The following is an 11266-nucleotide window of genomic DNA, read 5'->3' as shown; positions in this document are numbered from 1 at the left end:
TTAAATATGCTTTCTTCTCTACATTCCACAAAACATGTATTCGATTCATAGTTTTTATGAGAATAGACCATGGATAATATTTATCATTTGCTGAATGTCAAACTATACGTGCCTATGTATGTCTAATCGATAAAAAAATGGGAACCACAGCAATGTATTGAATACATAACAAAATGTTTAATGAAACAAATTTTACGAATACATCACAAGAAGAAAAGATATTTACATAGAAACAAATAGCCTTACAAAATCTGCTTGATACCTTTAGACTCATACTTAAACCAAAAAAAAAAGGCCTCAAAGTATTAAATTATAGTTGTACATGAATGTGGTGGGACTTCCCGTAACTACTTATCCTCCGGGGACACTTTTCTGATAAGGTATGTTGTGAGTGTACTTGACAATGGGGTTGGTTTGGGTGTGGTTGCAGCAGAGAAATCAATGTGCTGCTGTTGTTATTGTGTTCGGCTAAGGACAATGAGGGGTAAACGTTAGTTTAATCATGGTCATCTAATTGCTATGCTGTATATTTTGAAATCAGAATTACCGCAATGTGAACCAAATGGCATAACTAAATAAACATACGTTTTCCCCACTACAATTTGCTTAATTGTCCACGTCTAGTTAATGTCCTTCCATTGAGTTCGATGTTTTGGTCCATTACGAGTAATACATTTTACCTCAGCAAGGTCTCAAAAGAAAAACAACCAAACTCTCTCCACCTTCACCTTGAAAGGTTATTGCTCTCTGGATTGAATGATTATAGGAGAGAGGGTGAGAGTAAAGTCGAAGACATAATTATTTAATTATTGTGACTTGTAGCATCACATCCACATTTACGCAAACCAGAGCCTCACTGTCTGCCCAGCATAGCAAGTAGAGGAGTCCGTTAGTACAGCAGATGGCAAAGGGACTAGTGGGTCACCATCACACGCGAGAAGACCCCCGCAGGCTCCTGTCCGTCACCTAGGGCCGCCCTGAAGCCCTCCTCTCGCCGCGCCTGAGCCAGCTTGGCTAGCGAGAGGAATGTCCGGGGTTCTGTGATGGCAAGTTCGCTGAGAATACGACGGTTGAGTTGAACACTTGTCTGTAAGGAGGGACAACAGGGAGCACAAAGGTTAGATCCTGGAGTACATTTTTGCAGAAGTCTCCTTTTGCGCTAATGCTGTGAAAGTGTAAATGATATGCTGGGAGTTTGCTGAGAGGCCCAAATAGACCTATACATCTTTGGTGAACCAAGCACTTCCTAAACATGTGAAAGAAAAATCCTGAGGACACTTACCTTTCCCAAATTATGAATCAGGGCTGGATACTTCATGTTATGTTCTCGTGTTGCTGCTGCAATGCGTGAAATCCAAAGCTGAACGAATAAATAACAGAAAAGAGAAAGCAGATGTTGAATGCTTCATATGCAATAGCATTTGTACAAAAACAATTTACTTGATCAGCATCACTGCTCAATCGCATCTTTAGTACTGTGACAAAAATGTGTTTGAGTGACCAGGGCATAAGGGTGACACAGAGCAAGCAGCAGATGGTGTCTTACCGTTCGCATGTTACGTTTCTTGAGGATTCGACCTTTCGTGGCGTAGACGAAAGCCCTCCTTACTGCCCGCACAGCCAAACTGTAACAGCGGTTTTTCCTTCCCCTGAAATGCTGTGGTGATTAATCAGAATAAGTAATAGTTACATGGTGCATGACGATAACACAATGCAGTCCCCTGCCCCCCACCAAAATATAGATGATCGTACATTTTTTTTATCTCAATCTTAATGAAGACTATCAATTGTTTGACAGCTGATGGGACTTACCCGAGCATGTTTCAGGAGTTCTTGGACCTTCCAATGTCTGTCTGGCCCGCGGCTTCGGACTAAACAGGACAGTGTCAGAAATACCATTTCCTCTTTAATTTATAGTACACCGCGTCTGCCTACCAATCTAAGATAACACCATATATTCAATGACCTTTATCCACTTCGTTATGAGATGCGTGGTCTGTTCAGTGCAATTGTAGTCTCAACTTTCCAAGCCGTAAAGCAGCGTGTTAAGGGTATGTTCGTTTTGAGAACCGGATCCCCTTCTCCACCAACCGCTGCATACGACTACTTCAGGAAGATTCATCCAATGCACACGTCATATGCTTCCGATTAGTTCTCACACTAAATACATTAAAGGATATTTATTTTTTATAAAAACTATCATACAAAATGTATCGTATTGTTTGTATGCATATTTTTTTATCTATAGTTTAATAAATATATATATATAGATTTATGTAAGTACACACGCCCCGGAGCTTTATATGGGATAACCGGGAGACTTTGGTACCGAAAATCAACGCTCCCCGTTGTTAACAACGAAAGGTCTCGTCACGACAGCCGCATAGCATTCTGGTACTGCCTTCAGAAAGCTGCTCCAAAATGTCGATCGCGGTGCTTTCGTCCTTGGGTCGCTGTGGCTTTTTGGCTTTTCGTTCTCCAGTTGGACTTGTGGTAATGTCTCTTTTATATACATACAAAGAAAATGACTACAAAATGAATTTGGGTGTGTGTTATGAATGAATGTCTTTGGTTTGACTGTCCAGTGTGTCACATAACAAACTCTTCCTAGACCGATGACCAGTGTTACGTAGTTACGTAGCAAGGAGGCTTACGAAACTCAGACCCGTTTAGCTTGCAAGGTTACTTAAAATATTGGTAATTTAATTGATTTTGTTAACTGGAAACCTGCTATTGGTGGAATTGTCTAACCCCTACACTGTATATAGAAGAAATTTGAATTTGTCTGTTTTTAGCTGCATAACACTAGGCAGGTAAACAAGTCAACACTATGTATTATAAAGCGACGTTACATTACTGGACTTTGATATCCTTATCTTCAAGGACCCTGTGTGGTTCATTTGATTTCAACCTTGACCAAACATTTTGTGAGACATGGCATGAAAAGAATAATTTTTACCGTGGCAAACCCATTATTTGCTTTAAAAGGGCGGACGCTGGGATATGCGGTCTGTGGGTGCCTGTGAATATCTTTTAGACTCCCAAAATGGCTGATTACCTATTGTTACTTCAATTTCCTTCTGAGTTCAAGTGGATTTCTAAGAACTAACAACCAATTACGCCTCCTCATGGGCATTGAATTACCTCAACATTTTAGAAGAGATTATTATTCATGGCAAATAGATGTAGTCCTTGAAATCTGTCTGATTCTTATTTTACTGGCAATTGACAAAACCTCCAACTCAAATAATTCTTGCAGCCTGGTATGTTTGTTTGTGCTCAAATGTAATTGCAAACTGTCTTCATTCATGTTTTGCCTTTTTTTTTTATGGTAGGCTGTCCGCCATGCCCAGACAGCAGCAGCTCCAGCTGCTGAGCCCAGGATAAAGAAGTTCCAGGTGTATCGCTGGGACCCAGACACTCCAGGAGACAAGCCTCGCATGCAGACCTATGACATCGACCTCAACACGTATGTAAACTAACCACAGCATAATTCACCGTTTTCCGTGTTCCCTGTTTACATTTCCAATTTTTGCTTGGAAATGACATCATAGCAATGGTCTGTTATTCAAAGAATAACAGAACACTGAATCTCATTGAACAATCAGAGTTGATTATTTAACAAAGCCTTGTATTAATCACAATTATTTACATTTATATACATTTATAATAACTAACTGGCATTGACGGCAGACCAACCAGTTGCTCATCCTTTCATGGTCAGTCATTTTACTTGACATGCAGTCCTATTGAATGTAGAATTGTACCAAGTACTGCTGTACGTTACTTGAAACAGGTGTGGGCCAATGGTTCTGGATGCCCTCATCAAGATCAAGAATGAGATGGACAGCACTCTGACATTCCGCCGTTCCTGCAGAGAAGGTCAGTGTGGTCCCGTAGGGACCTTACTCAACAATGCTGAAAAACATGAGCTGTTATTAATATACCGCCCTTATCTATGGTCAAATGCATGTCATGAAATATGTTTCCTGAACATGCTAATACAGGTATCTGTGGATCCTGTGCGATGAACATTAGCGGGGGCAACACACTTGCCTGCCTCAACAAGATCGACACCAACACAAGCAAGCCCACCAAAATATACCCCCTGCCACACATGTATGTCGTCAAGGATCTGGTGCCTGTGAGTATGCGCTTGTTTCAAACCGTTTTAGACGGCGCTGCTCTATATCGCATTCTACTCAATACAGAATGGATAGTCCTACATGGAGGTCGGACTGTATGTCATGCTAACCGTCCCTTGTATCTTCAGGACATGAGCAACTTCTATGCCCAGTACAAGTCCATCGAGCCCTTCCTAAAGAGAAAGGACGAGTCCAAGGAGGGACAGGAGCAGTACACACAGTCCGTCGACGACAGACAGAAACTGGTAAGCCAACGTCTTTGGTCCGCTGACAACCAACCACAACTGGTTTTCTAGCTGTCGCCCTACAATGGACATTGCACCTTGTTAACCCTTTCCTCTGGGCAGGATGGCTTGTATGAGTGCATTCTGTGCGCTTGCTGCAGCACCAGCTGCCCCAGCTATTGGTGGAATGGGGACAAGTACCTTGGACCTGCGGTTCTCATGCAGGTGTGGTTTTGTCTGGTTTTATTCAGCAGCCTTATAAATGTCTGTTCAGCTTTTGCTTGTCCCTCCATCTTTATGCAGACCATGAGGTTCTCTATGCAGATGTTCTAACAGTGTTTCCTCTGTCCCAAGGCCTACCGATGGATGATTGATTCCAGAGACGAGTTCACTGAGGAGCGTCTGTCCAAGCTCCAGGACCCCTTCTCTCTGTACCGCTGTCACACCATCATGAACTGCACCAAGACCTGCCCCAAGGTACGAAATCACACTCATACTGCTTAGTTTACGGTCTCTGAACCATACACACATCGCTGTTCGTTACAACTGTTAAACTTGATAAAGTCATTTGTGACAATCACTTCAATGAATTATGTATTGGAAATTGGATTCTTACAGAAATATACAAAGCATGAGCTTTGAGATAGGATATACTTTTACGACTGTGTATTTTACTACAAATCTTCACTAGAATAACTGATAGTTTTGTGTCTATTTAGCTCGCTGTTTTCAGTTGTTTGTGTATTGACAATATCAAAGGCTCTCAGTTGCCCCATGATAAAACTTTTTGACCGTGAAACAAACGGTCCAGAAATGCAGTGTAGAAATGCAGTGTAAGTCTAGCGTAAGAAAATGAAAGACAAGTGCTGTAAATTCTCGAACTAAATTTGACTCTCTTTTCTCCTGCAGGGGCTGAACCCTGGAAAGGCGATAGCTGAGATTAAAAAGATGATGGCGATGTACAAAGACAAGAAGACCGCTACAGCTTAATCCAGTAAAGCTTTTAAACCCCAATGCTCCCTAAATTATATTATGATTACCACAAAGGGGTCTGATGGACATATTCATGAAAAGTTCAGGGTTATCGTACCTGTGATACTCCGATATGCTGCACTGAATATCTGAGGTTCTATGCTGACCGTGTATTTTGCAGTATTGATGCTGATTGTGTGTATTATTGTGCACATGAAGAATGCAATGCTCCATATTACTAATTATTCTCATGTGCTGCTCATGCTTATTAAAATCTATTTAACATACTGTATGATCCTTAAGATCTGCTACCATACAAGCTGACATTTGTTTGATGTAAAATAAATCGTTATAATGGTTGCTGTTTTGGGGATTATTTTAGATTTTTGCGAACAGGACATTGATGATCGAGAGATGATTTACATGACTGGAACCTAACCAGTGTCTCTACAAACTTTTTGCAAGGGTAGTTGCAAGGCTTTTTTGCTTATTCGGTGACGCAGGTAATGATCTACCGCTAGAGGGCACCACTGTAGAATTGTGGGAAAGACTGACCTGTGAACGAATGTCCAATGTATCGCTGGTTCCCAACCTGGGAAGGCACACTAGGGGCCGCCAAAGTTTCATAGGCTCGCACTATTATTCATCCTTTCGGTGTGCGTTATCCCACAATATATATCTATGCATTGTAAGGATTTTGTGTTTTTTTTTTTTTGTAGTGTTTTTTTATGCTTGTGTAAATATACAAACTATTATAAAAAGCATAAAATGGGGGACGATCTGAAAATATTAAACTGATCTTAATTTAATTTGACAGTTGTGTAACTTATCACATATCTACATTTCCTGACCAGAAGAACTATGGGACGAATGATAACATTAATTTGATTAAGATTCGACATCCATTTCCGTTGATGGTTGAGCTGTTTTTAAGAAGAATATGGCATAAATGTATGTTTTTTGAACATTTCTGCTGCAGTACAAAATGAGTGTGTTAATGTAGTTTTTGGTTGTGGAAAGGGGGTAGTTCCGGGGACCGGGCTCTGGAAGCTGGAACTGGGAGGAGACTCTGGATGCGGGGTGGTAGACTACAATGTGGCGCTCGTTTATACAGCAGTCAGTGGGCGCATGAGATTAGAGAGTTGTTGGAGCAAAGTTATTCAAAAAAGTTGGGTAAGAACTCCTATCGATTTTATGTCATTCCCTGATGGTTTATTAAAATGCTTGATATTACATTCTTATGTCAATATATTTTCGTTTGACCTAGCCTAAATCACATTGTTCTAAGACGTTTGGGATCAATTTGCTTAATGAAATGACACTAGTTCAAATGTTGCAAAAGTTGCATGGCTGAGGATGGAATTGGATGTATGTGCTGTTTCCTCGGGGTTTTCGAAAACACGGTTGCACAGAATACAGGCCTATTTCCCACGGTTAAAGTCAAATTTGAGTACTTTTGTAGAGCCAAATGGCTCAGAACTGACATGTGGTCTAGTGTTATCACTGGAAATCCAGGGGAGGGACTTGGATATACAGCCTGTGGCACAGAGGACATCTAAGTGATGTTGGCCAATGTAAATGACTGTGGGTTCATTGCGCCTCGGTCGTTGGGTGCACATGTGGAGAAGACTGTACAAATGAATCGTCTGGCTTGTTTCTTGCAAACAAAAGCCACATTTTGGAAAACCATGATAACAATGATGCCGTGAGACAGTTGTTTCCAAGTCCCCAGAATGGGGTTTTGTTTAGGGGGGAGGGGAGGGGTCTACGAGACGAGAGACTAAATAGGGAGAGGGGGCTAATGGTTTCCAGATGTTTGCCGAGAAAACATATGGTTTTCGATAGATAGCCACTGCGATGCAAAAGAAGAATGTCTGAGCGCAGTCATGCATGTGCATTCAACTGATGCACACGGACGCGCGCAAGGTCGTGGATATGTAGACCCTGCCATGCATTTTTGCGTCACGAGGCCCTTAGCGTTTGCTTTGCATAATCCTTGATCTTAATCATAACCAAGCAAAAAAAACAAACATCTAACGGACTGCGATTATGTCCAAGTTCTTATATAATTGTTTTAGATAACGAAAGTTCTCTCTTTATATAAGAGCTGTAGTTTGGGCATTCAATTGCTGCTTTTAGGAATGCAAATTAGTCCTATAATCATACTTATTCAGGTACCAACCAACCAATCTGGCAAATAACATATAGTGATAAGAAATATAAGTCAGACTACTACTATGTTTGCATGTAGGCCTATGTCTGTATGCTCAAATCAATATACATTTAGGACTAACCTTGGAAAGTGGAGAAGGAAAAGAGAGGGGGAGGGATTAGAGAAAATGGCCAGCGAGGGTGACAGAAGGGAAATGAGGAGGGAGCGCGAGCGAGAGAGAGAGAGAGAGAGAGAGAGAGAGAGAGAGAGAGAGAGAGGGAGGAAAAAAGAGAGCGAGGTGGGGGCGTACAGGACCAGGAGGTAGGGGAGAGGGCTTCAATGGGTCTTTTCCTGGAATGCAGCCTGAGTCTGTCTGCAGCCACCACTACTCGCAGTGGAACAGAACTAAGTAGAAAAACAGATCGTCGTTAGGGGAAAAGAGACACACCGCATTCTTGCTGGTGCGTTTTTTTTTCTTCTATTCTTTTTCCTCTTTTTTTCCTCCTCTCCTCCACCGAGGCCAGTGGATGAGGCCGGGACAGGGTTAAGGGTGCGAGAGGGTTTGAAAAGGTGACAGGAGGCCACAGGGAGGGAGGGAGGGAGAGAGAGAGAGAGAGAGAGAGAGAGAGAGAGGCCAGAGAGAGAGGGGGGGGGGGGGGGGGGGGCGAGAGAAAGGGAAAGAGAGAGGGAGAGAGAGAGCGAGACAGAGAGAGAGAGAGAGAGAGAGGGAGAGAGAGACAAACACACACAATGAGAGGAGAAACTGAGCGATAGACAAGCGAAAATACATGACTGCATCAGAATTTTGTTGATGTTCTCACCTCAGTGTTTGCCAACCGTATTGTCCTTTTGAGTGGGTTTAACTTTCTGTGTGTCCTCTGCTCAGTGTCATGAGGATCCTGCTGCTACTCTGCATGCCAGGTAACTACTCACACACCACTAACACAAAACACACAAGTCAAACACAGCTCACACACCACTCACACAAAAAAGATACAACTCAAACACTACCCCATGCTTCCCCCAAGCCAATCTGTCATTATCCCTTTATCCTCTGAACTGAACGCACACACACATCAGCCGCAGAATTGGGTAACATTAGAAAACATCATTTGGCAGGGCACAGCGGCGTGAACAGAACCACATGTTCATTGATATTTTCCTACCGAGTTTGATGTGTGCATGACGTATGCCAGCCTAACAACAATCAGTCTCAGAAGGTAGGGAAGGTATTTCTAGTTAGTTAGAGTCAAACAAAGTCAACCTTAGAATCAACTTCAAACCCACACCGTGGATGTGTCCGGTTCTTGTCAAAAACATCATTAATAACGCTGTGTTTTGTTCTGTGAGCAACAGTTCTGCTGGTGGTCCGGGCCCAGGACAGCTTCTCGTTTTTGGGTGAGTTCATTCAGAGAACATCGTCTCCAAATGTCTCTCAAGCTCTCTCCACATCACGGCTCCGCTCATCTGTTGACCATTTGCAGCCCTTGTGATGTGTCACCTAGCCTCCGGGGGAGCTTCCTTGGTGTTTGCCACTCGAGAAACGACTGCAGTCAGAGCGTAAACACTGCTGTAGCATTTTAGCTGTTCACATCCCGGCAAAGACGCCATTCATTAAACCGTTCAGAAGAATAAACGTTTCTTTCTCCGGTTGCCCACGTTGTGGCCTGTTCCGTGTTTACACCCTGCAACGTTTTACGTGTGTGTGTGTGGGCGAACATGCTTAGTACCCTGGCGCCAAGTAGACTCAGCTTGTTGTCATTAAATTGTATTTCTTCTCTTGGTCCCCCACAGAAGACTATGAACCGGATTACCTTGCAGGTAAGAGGGAAATAAGAGAATCGCAGATGTCTCTATAACACCGCCTAGACCGCTCTTCCACTGTCTTTTTCTTCAAACTTTGTGTTTAGAAAACACTGAGCCCCCTCCTGGGACCTACCAGCAGCAGGTTCGACCGGAGCTGGGGGTCCCCCAACAACGCTCAGGTATGTCCTCGTCCACTGTTGTTTGAATCAACATGTTCGGATTCCAATTATGCAAATATGTTATCATAGGGTTTAAAGTTGGGATGGTGATTTTATCACCTCATTATCGGGTATCCCAGACAAGTAAGACTTGGTTATAATAATCCAGTCTGACTATTATAATAATAATAATAATAATAATTGATCAGTTGTTTTTTTTGAACTCTAGCATTATAAACAAGTCCTACTGTGTCACTGGTTTGGGTTTCAGAATACGAGCTGGAGACAGAGCCCACAGAACCAGGGCCGCTCGGTAAGGAGGCGGGAGCCAAGACCTGTTCAATTATTGCCCTTTCCAGTCGGTTGGGTTTTGTTGATCTGGTTGTCATGCACATTTCATATTGTGGGTAATGCTGGTCCATTCGCCTGGTAACTGGCTGCGTTTGGGTCCAGACTGCAGGGAGGAGCAGTACCCATGCACCAGGCTGTACTCCGTCCACAAGCCGTGCAAACAGTGTCTGAACAGCCTCTGCTTCTACAGGTACCCACCCCACCACACCACACCCCCAGCCATCGAACACCACCACACCCCAACCACACACCACACCATCACAACCCACCATCACACCACACCCAACCACAGGGTGAGCCTGATGGAGTCATCAGTAGAGAGAGACAGTTCCGCCTGAAACCCCCCGGTTCTGCCTTTTTTCCGATTTAAACGTGTTTAGTTTGCGACGGGTGTACGTGATCAACAAGGAGGTCTGTGTACGGACCGTGTGTGCCCATGAAGAGCTGCTCAGAGGTGCGTTGGCAGTGTTTGTTCCCTTTAACATGAAAATAAATGTATATATCGATATTTTGTTTTTTCCTACATCAATATTTTTAAGAAATCCCACCGAGCTAGGGTGCTGTAGAACTAAACATTCACAATTGTGTGTGTGTGTGTGTGTGTTCCCAGCCGATATGTGCCGTGACCAGTTCTCCCGCTGTGGCGTGGCAGCGATCAGCGGCCAGTGCGGCTCGCTGGGCAGCAGCTGTGGGAAGAGCTGTGGAGGATGCTGAGGTTGCCATGGGAGACCAGGGGGAAAAGAATACACACCTGCCCAGATACTGCCACACCCCCCCCCCCCCATGTTAGGCCTAACCTTCCTTCCTCCTCCTCTTCCTCCTCCTTTTCCTCCTCTTCTCCACATTTTAGTCCCGGCTTCTCCGCTGTTTCCATTACCTGTATGTGAGACCAGTATATCGCGTGTGATGGATCAAATGTACTCGAAAAGAAAAGTGACGATTGTATAATTCACTGGTGCTAAACAACCTAATACCACACTGGTGCTTTTATTGTAGCACACAATTAGAGATGCACATAAAAACACGTTTTTATATCTTTTTTTGGGGTATATCTAATGCATTAATCAAATTGTATTTTTTTTAAAGTTGTATTTGTTGTTTTACTGTACTTTCATGCTGAAACAGTAGTCGTGACCATCTCAGCCACTGGGGCCAGTGTGCGCTGACGTCATCGTACTGATAATCAATCGATGGTCATCAGATATCTCCTCATTGAGTGGAAGATGAAGATCCTGCACTTGGAGACAGGTTTTTAATGTACTACTACTCTTGGTTGTGTGTTGAGCATTGTGGCCTTTAAACAGCATCTTCAGGATCGGCCTCTTCGCGACATACTTCAAAACACAATACTTTTTTTCTACAACAACAATTCAACCGTGTCATTCAAATATAAATAAAATGTTGGTAAACATTGAATACATTTTAATATGATTTAGTTTCTAGGTCATTGTTTTAGTA

General features: G+C 43.0%; 3 protein-coding genes across 3 annotated transcripts; 2 read left to right on the top strand and 1 right to left on the bottom strand.

The window, feature by feature from the left end:
• Window positions 1-201: 201 nt before the first annotated feature.
• On the bottom strand, window positions 202-2015 carry mrpl20 (mitochondrial ribosomal protein L20). The gene is made up of 4 exons (XM_079747944.1): window positions 1813-2015; window positions 1547-1657; window positions 1283-1360; window positions 202-1087 (listed from the first exon to the last, which is right to left on the bottom strand). Exons 1-4 carry the CDS (start codon window positions 1897-1899, stop codon window positions 914-916), a joined length of 450 nt encoding a protein of 149 aa, XP_079604070.1. The 5' UTR covers window positions 1900-2015; the 3' UTR covers window positions 202-913.
• A 360-nt stretch (window positions 2016-2375) lies between these two features.
• On the top strand, window positions 2376-5701 carry sdhb (succinate dehydrogenase complex, subunit B, iron sulfur (Ip)). Its single transcript, XM_079747943.1, has 8 exons — window positions 2376-2493; window positions 3336-3469; window positions 3797-3882; window positions 4008-4144; window positions 4274-4390; window positions 4493-4594; window positions 4724-4846; window positions 5279-5701. The coding sequence occupies exons 1-8, from the start codon at window positions 2422-2424 to the stop codon at window positions 5357-5359; spliced, it is 852 nt and encodes a 283-aa protein (XP_079604069.1). The 5' UTR covers window positions 2376-2421; the 3' UTR covers window positions 5360-5701.
• Window positions 5702-5848: 147 nt separating this feature from the next.
• Window positions 5849-11223, top strand: mfap2 (microfibril associated protein 2). Its single transcript, XM_079747942.1, has 9 exons — window positions 5849-6514; window positions 8380-8414; window positions 8850-8891; window positions 9288-9314; window positions 9404-9478; window positions 9729-9770; window positions 9911-9998; window positions 10189-10262; window positions 10419-11223. Exons 2-9 carry the CDS (start codon window positions 8384-8386, stop codon window positions 10520-10522), a joined length of 483 nt encoding a protein of 160 aa, XP_079604068.1. The 5' UTR covers window positions 5849-6514; window positions 8380-8383; the 3' UTR covers window positions 10523-11223.
• The last annotated feature ends 43 nt before the right edge of the window (window positions 11224-11266 follow it).

The sequence above is a fragment of the Pollachius pollachius genome (genome assembly GCF_949987615.1).
Source record: "Pollachius pollachius genome assembly, chromosome: 12".
In the NCBI taxonomy this organism is placed as follows: domain Eukaryota; kingdom Metazoa; phylum Chordata; class Actinopteri; order Gadiformes; family Gadidae; genus Pollachius; species Pollachius pollachius.
The sequence above is the reverse complement of the archived record's forward strand: the minus strand, read 5'-3'. Positions and strand labels throughout refer to the sequence as shown.